At 31.6% G+C, this 8,413-nt stretch overlaps 1 protein-coding gene across 1 annotated transcript; it reads left to right on the forward strand.

Moving 5' to 3' along the window:
• The first annotated feature begins 2,754 nt into the window (after positions 1 to 2,754).
• Positions 2,755 to 4,169, forward strand: LOC126667753 (E3 ubiquitin-protein ligase PUB23-like). Its single transcript, XM_050360814.2, has one exon. It carries the CDS (start codon positions 2,831 to 2,833, stop codon positions 4,046 to 4,048), a length of 1,218 nt encoding a protein of 405 aa, XP_050216771.1. The 5' UTR covers positions 2,755 to 2,830; the 3' UTR covers positions 4,049 to 4,169.
• Positions 4,170 to 8,413: the final 4,244 nt, after the last annotated feature.

Consider the following 8,413-nt stretch of genomic DNA (forward strand, 5'->3'; position numbering starts at 1 on the left):
CATTTTGTCTCAGAAAATGCCACAGTTAGCGACGGAACATAATCCGTCGCTAATATATAACATTTAGCGACGGATAATCCGTCGCAACATGTGTCATTTCTGAGACAAAATGGCACAAATTAGCGACGGATAATCCGTCGCTAATTGATATGCCTCCGTCGCTATTTTGTCTCAAATTCCGTCTCAACCATTTGACAGTTAGCGACGGCCATGGCAAAATTAGCGACGGCGATTCCGTCGCTAATTTTGCCACGGAATTGGAAAATGGTCGCAAAATTGTTTTGCGACCATTTCTGTCGCGACGGACTCTGTCCGTCGCCAATCCGTCGCGAACACAGATTAGCGACGGAATATGGGCCATTAGCGACGGATATTTCCGTCGCTAATTGGCTGTTTTCCAGTAGTGGATGATGTCATGCGCGCGCATGTGCTCATTCCATTGGGAATGTGCTGATGTAAACTTTTTGTTTTTTTTATCAGAATGATAAATATGTGTGCTGAATGGTAATATATGTAAATGTAGGCCATTTTTGATTTTTTTGTGATTCTCTTTTATTTTTATCTATTTTATCTCCATTCTATTTTATTTGTCATGCTATTTTTTATGTTTCAAGAAGAACGTTTCTTTTGAATTATTGACATTTTATTTTACTTATATATGGTGGCTCATTTTATAATTGTGAATTCTTCTAAAAATATCATGATTGAGTTAATAATATTATTCTATCACTTTAAAATTTATAGTATGTTCATTTTAAAATTTAAAATTTATCAATTTATGTTCACCTTATAATTTTTCAGTATAGTTAGGCCCACCTTATAAAAAATTCTAAATCCGCAATTATATATAAGTTAACATATAAAATTAATTTTATATTAATTACTTACATTTGGAAATTGTAAGTTCTCTTTTTCAAAAATTTAAACTTTTTAATTAATTTTATAATTTAAAAAATCTAAATGTTTATATTTATGTAATCAATAAACATAAATACCAGTATGAAAATTTAATATATTATGATTCGTATAAAATAGAAAAATTTGTAGATACTTTATAAAAAGACTTAATTACTTAAAAACACTTCACGTTGAACTTTTTTTTCGTTTATAGCCCGACGTAGAAAAAATTTCAATTGTACCCATTTTGGGGTTTTCGTTTACACCTCTACCCCAACTAAGGGTACAATTGACGATTTAAATAATTTAAGGATAAAAACATTACTGACAACTAAATAGAAGGATTTTACCATATTTTTTCTTATTTGGACAAATATAGACAAGCCCTTCAACTTTTAAAAAGTTTAAATAAATCCTCATAATTAATTAAAAAAATTAAATTATTAAAAAAACTTTTTAATCTACCACCATACTTCTCCAATTTAAAACCCGTCACTAAATTTAAATCAAGAAATATATTTTTTTCGATTTTTGGACTCCTTTGTCCGAGTTCGCTGAAGCCGTCGTCCCCCCTCTGGAAAAGGAGGTGCATCAGCTCCTCCTTCATGTTCCTCCATGAAAGGAGGAACACTGTTCCTCGAGCTGTTCCTCCATTACGTCTAATTAGAATATAGGTTAAAAATAAAGGGCTATTTTAACTTTTTTTAGATGAAAAAAGATCAATTTAGTGCTTTAGGATAAAGGTGAAAACGAAAACCCCGAAATAGGGTACAAATGAAAATTTTCCTACGTCGGGATATAAACAAAAACAAAATTCAACGTAGGATGTTTTTAAGTAATGAGGCTTTATAAAAAAAATAGAGCAAATTACTATGACACCCCTCACATTTGACATAATTCACAGTTTAGTCCCTCTTATTTGAAAAATGAACTATATAGCCCCTCACTTTTATTTTTGTCAACAATTTAGTCCTTCCGTCCATTTTGAATGTTAGTCAACGAAGTCAACAAAACTATATGGTCCCTCACTTTTGTTTTTTTCAACGATTTCACCCTTTACTTTTATTTTGTCAACGATTTCATCCTTCAGTTTTGGCAATTATTTTATCCATAAGTCTTTTGACTTCGTTGACTAGTACTAAAAATTGATAAAGGGACTAAAATATTGACTAAAACAAAAGTAAGGGGTCATATAATCAAACAAGAGAAAGCAAAGTGTTAATTATGTCAAATGTGAGGGGTTTTATAGTAATTTGTTAAAAAAATATTCCATTAGTTTTCAAATTGGACCTTCCGCCACCCCATTGAGTGTATTAGACTGGCCATGAATTGCGTGAGAAGCACCATGAGGCACGTGGATAGCTGTTGGTACCACCCATGCAATGGTCACCAATGATCACATAGTACTATTTATTTTATTTTCATGTGTTTTTAGAATTTATTAAGTACTACATTACTGAATAAAATAAACTAAGTAGAAGTATTACTATAATAAAATTAAATCCTTTGTTTATTTTATTTATAATTAAACTAACGAGTATTTTCATTTGTGGACCACCAAAAAACCAATAACCACAATTTAAGTGGTATGGAAATTTATTGATAAAAGTTTTTTTAATTAAAAAAGTCAAAACCCACAATTTATTGTAAGCTTGCAACACCGACTCCTGCCCCCAAGACCAACATATTTTCATTTATTATATTCTAAAGTCTTCTCTTTTTAAGCTTTCCTCCTTCCAATACCTTGGAAAGTGTCCTCCTTTTTTTATTTAAAATTTAAATCCGTGTGTTGACTTTCTCATTTTATCTAACTTGCTCATCATTTCTTTTCTCAATGTATAAAATAAAACTCCCTAACGGTTCAAATTTAGCCAACTGCACATCCATCAATACTCCTCCTCTAAACTTCAACTTTTTCTTTTGGTTGATAATAATGGAAATCGAGATTCCATGCCATTTTCTTTGTCCCATTTCTCTCCAAATAATGAAGGATCCCGTTATTGTATCCACCGGAATCACCTTCGACAGAGAGAATATTGAAAAATGGTTATTTTCTTGCAAGAACAATACTTGCCCCGTCACGAAGCAACCTATCTTGATCCATGAAGATCATCTCACCCCGAATCACACTCTTCGTCGATTGATCCAAGCATGGTGCACTCTCAATTCATCTTACGGAGTCGAGCGAATCCCAACTCCGAAACCACTTATGGATAAAGCCCAGATTGAAAAACTCATCAGTGATGCCAAAGCATCTCCGCATTTGCAGCTCAAATATCTGAAGAGGATTAGATCGATCGCGCTTGAAAGCGAAAGGAACAGAAATTTACTCGAGTCTGCTGGTGCAGTTGATTTTTTGGCTGCAACTATAAAGAATGTTCATGAATCTGATGAGTTCGCAACGGCAAGTGATGAGGCATTGAGTATTCTTTTTCATCTCAAGATGTCGGAGTCCAAATTGAGGTATCTCATTTCGAAAAATGGAGGTGAGTTTTTAGAGTCGTTAATGCAGATCATGAAACACAGTAGCTATCAATCTAGAGCTTACTCAACAATGTTGTTGAAGTCGATTTTTGAAGTGGCCGATCCAAACCAGCTAATTACTCTGAAAGCAGAAATTATGAAAGAAATAGTTTATGTTTTACGAGATCAAATCTCACAGCAAGCATCAAAGGCGGCACTGAAGTTACTTGCAGAGGTTTGTCCATGGGGAAGAAACCGAATCAAAGCCGTAGAAGGCGGTGCAGTCAGCGTTCTCATCGAGCTACTCCTCGAAACGTCAGATAAGAGACACTGCGAACTTATACTAATCGTTTTGGATCTGCTTTGCGGATGTGCCGAGGGACGAGCAGAGCTGTTGAATCACGGAGCGGGGCTTGCGACAGTGTCCAAGAAAATATTTAGGGTTTCTCGGGTGGCAAGCGAAAGGTGCGTGAGAATATTAAATTCTGTGTGCAAGTATTCTGCAACCCCTAGAGTTCTTCAAGAAATGGTGCAAGTTGGGGTGGTGGGCAAGTTGTGTTTGGTGGTGCAAGTGGAGAGTAATTTGAAAAGTAAAGAGAAAGCTAGAGAGATTCTCAAGTTGCATTCTAGGGTTTGGAGTAATTCTCCTTGTATTTCTTCTCATTTATTATCTTCTTATCCTTCTTAATTGTATATAAATTGTTTCAAAGTAAGAAATGTTTAATTTTTGTTTATGAGAAAATGTGTATTAGTCATATCATGAAGACAAAGTTGAGTTATACAAAGTGGTTATTGATTCAATTGTTGAAGGTCATTGCTCCAACTCTTAATTTAATATTTTTTTTTTCTTAATGTGGCATATTATCACTTAGCCTTTTTATTTTTGTATCTAAAAAAATTATTTTAGTAATACCTTCTTCATAAGCTACACACCACATGATTATCAAGTACTTTTTATCGATAAAATAGACAAAGTAAAAAGAAAAAAGTTAAAGAAAAAGATAATCATATACCTACTACTATAATGAAATTGATAAACAGTTTACCATGAATGAAAAGGTTTGATAGTTTGATTCAGCAATTTTACGATTTTAGTAAATTGTTTTCAAAAAGCAAATAAAATTTTCTATAATCACATTTATTAAAATATATAAGTTTTCATAAAGTCTGATAAATAGTTTCATAAAATCAGGTAGTATAAACTAATTTATCATAAAAATAAGTTAAACGAATAAAATATTAATATGTAATTTAGTTTATCAATGAGTAGTTTATCCATTTTATTTTTGATTTGAATATAAATTGACACAAATTATAAATTTGTTGGACAAAACTGCCAAATATTTTTAATGATATGTGTTCAAATTTGATAAATTTATTATAATTTTTGATATACAGATTTATTTTTATATGTATTAATTGTAGATTTTTTCAGTATCATTTTTGTTACATACCCGAACACATCTATAAAACAATTTTGTAAGCTAGTACCGAAAACAAGTCAAAATATTCCTACGAGCTTAATTTTGTTTTCTTTGAGAACCTATAAGCCACAACTACGAAAACTTCTTATATAGACTCAGTCTACCACGTCATCCATGGACTAAACTAATCAAATCATAATATCTCATTAAATGAGGATATTCTTATAATTTTGTTTGTTATTTGCTTACACTTTTAAATAATGATATTACAAGAATACCCTCATTTTAATGAGATGTTATGATATGATTGGCTTAATCCGCGGATGATGTGGTGGACTGAGTCTACCTAAAAAAATTTCCACAACTACAAGCTTAACTTAGTGATAGCAATGTTTATATTCAAAATTTTAAAAGTTATAAATTTAAACATTATTTCTATTTAGTATAATATCAAAACCCAAATTAATTAATCAACTTATGATAGTTGACGTAATGAAGAGGTTGATATCTGGTGAGTAATTTAAATTGGAAGAGTTTATCTGTGAACAGCAATAAATTATCATTGACCTAATAAAATTGGATAAAACACCATCGGTAATTCTACCATTTTAACAAAATTTCAAAACAAATTGGAAACCAAATTATTTAGGCTTAACCAATTTAAGTTCTCTGTATTTTTCGTTTTTTTTAAATTAGCTCTTAGGTATTTTTGTTTGTTTTACTTGATCCTTATACTTTAAAAGATAATTTTATAATTTTTTTTATTTATTTACTTAGTCTCTGTATTTTTAAAAATAATTTTACTTGATCCCTTAAACTTCTGCACTTTTACTAACAAACGAATTATATTCAAAAATACAGGGATCAAGAAAAAAATAAGAACACTTAAAAACGAAATAAAGAAAAAATAGAAGGTAAAAAGATTTTAAGATAAGTCTTGCCATTTATTTATTAAAACTCACCGTACGTTAGATCTGTTTATGATAATACTCCCTCTGTCCCGTTTAAGAAGTCTCATATTCCATTTTGGGATGTCCTATTTAAAAAGTCCCATTACTATTTTTAGGATGTTTTTCCATTGAATACCACTACTAGAAAATTGTATTTTAGCAACGGATTTTTCCGTCGCTAAAGGCTGAAATCCGTTGGTAAATTAAGTTTTCCGTCAGTAAAGGGATAAAATCCGTCGTTAAATCAAAAAATTTCCGTCGGTAATTCTCTGTTTTCTAGTACCTTATTTTACCCTTCTTTTAGTTACTATCTTAAAAGAGTTTTATGGAAAATTCCACTATCATTAATAGCGGTAAAACATGAAAAAACATGAAAAGACAAACATAATTAATGTTTCTGTGTGTAAAGTCAAATGGGACTTCTAAAATGGGACGGGGGGAATACTATTTATCAATTTTATATTATATTCTTCACTTGGTAAGTTATTCCAATGTCTCTTTACACATCGCTATTAATTTTAAAATTAAGTATATTTCGAGTACGTGTAGATTTATTATTCATACTGTGGAAGTTTTGTTTAGAGGTGAGAAGCATTCAGTTTTTGTAGTAAAGACATATAACCGGTTGTTGTTTTCTATGAATTAAAGGGATGTTAGTGCTGGCTATTTTCATATTATGAGACTGATAATAGTGTGAGTAAGGAGATTATGAGCAGGCCTTCAGCTACCTCAGAAGGTTTGCTTTCAGCTATTGTTCCAATGACTTCAGTCTCTGATGGTTCGATTGTTCCTAATTCTATACTGAGCTGGAGTTGTTTCGTAATCCTGTTTAAGGCCATTGAAAAAGATGAATGTTGCAGGTCCGCTACATTCTTGTTCATTTAGTCAATTAAAAACAGAAAAGGAGTTGTCGGATACAGATATTGCAAATATGAATTGGGTTATGGAAGGTAGTACGATCAATGTCTGTACTGAACCGAAAAATGAGGCACTAGAATCATAGAAGTTAGGTCTTGAACTTGGCCTTTTTCATAAAGATTGTGAAGCGGATACGGTTAAACAGCTCGCTTTGAATTAAGTTGCGGTAGTGGATGTTCATCAGAGATAAGCTTTTTTTTTCTTCTCAAGGTGTTTTTACTTCTCTATGTTTGAATCGCTTATCTTTGTATCTTAAAATTATAGAGGTGGTTTTTTAAAATTTTAGGAAACATAAATTCATTCATTCTATAGTCTTTGTTAATAACTTGCTTTTTATGGGTTTAGTAGAGTCAAACAGGGAGATTGTTAACGACTTTTTAATTAGAAAATTTTGTCCAAATTTTGATATTAATTATGTTTGGGTTACATCGATTAGTGTGTCGAGAGGTCTTTGTTAATTTGAAATTTGGCTTTACTTAAATTTGTGTCTATTTCAAAAGATGTTAGATGGATAGCTATGGATTTTTTTATTAAAATTTTTTATATCGTCATATTATTATCTATGTTAGCAATGTTGCTTCAGAGAAATTTTATTTTTGGCATAAACTTTATTTGTTTGTCCTTTTCTGGTATTATCGTGTTGGGTGGGTATTTTTAATGAAATTTGGCATCCTAAAGAGAGGCTGAATTGTATTGGTTTTTGACCTTATTAGGAATCGCCCTACCAGATGGAACACTAATCTTACGTACTAAGGCGGTATTCAATGTCAAAAAAACATCACCCAATTTATATCTACATGTAAGCGTAATTGATGTTGATGATAGACGCATCTGACATTACACCAATTCAGGACGATTTTCGGTGAAATTGGCCTAGCATTTGTCCGTGGAGCATGCTGCTAATCAATGTCGAAGGAACATCACTCCTGTTATCTCTACATGTAAGCGTAATTGGTGTTGATGATAGACGCATCTGACTACACCAATTCAGGACGATTTTCGGTGAAATCGGCCTAGCATTTGTCCGTGGAGTATGCTGGTAATCAAGAGGTAGCCGAGACCCCTCATGCAAATGGTTTACTCAACCAACCTAACTGGAAACAAATGGTTTACTCAGATTCCAACATAAATAAAAAAAATTGCATGGAAAGCTCTTAATAACGGATTGGCGGATAATAGCAAAATTCATCATCAAATACCTGAATTCTCCAATATTTGTCCTAGGTATAACAAGGTAGAAACGTTTCCGCCTCTTAATGGACAGTTGAGCCGCGACAATGGACGCCTCTCCCAAGTATTAAATGTTGCCAATTAATAATATAAATCAAACATAATTAAATATTAAATGTTATATATATATGCCAATTAATACATTTATGCCAATTAATAAAATAAATCAAAAATAAAAAAATGAATTTTATTATAGATAAAGTAAATAATATAAATTGTGGGTAATTAATTCAAAAAAATTATTAGTTGAAAAAGTTTTAATTTTTTTTATTACTATATAATTTTTTTATTTACGGAAACGGCCCAAAATAATTTTTTATAAATTTCCGAGAGTTTTTGAGAATTTCTGATTTCTAAAATATTTCTAAAACGGGACACGTAACTGCGTCGAAGTTTTTGTACTTTTTAGACAAGACTTTAGCAAAATTTTTCATTGTGGACCCATCAATACTCCTTTATGGCCTAGTTCATTTTAATACCTATAAGTTGTCCTAAGTTGAGACACAGTAGGGTGCTCAATATTGGATTTAA

This window comes from Mercurialis annua, linkage group LG2 (genome assembly GCF_937616625.2).
Source record: "Mercurialis annua linkage group LG2, ddMerAnnu1.2, whole genome shotgun sequence".
In the NCBI taxonomy this organism is placed as follows: domain Eukaryota; kingdom Viridiplantae; phylum Streptophyta; class Magnoliopsida; order Malpighiales; family Euphorbiaceae; genus Mercurialis; species Mercurialis annua.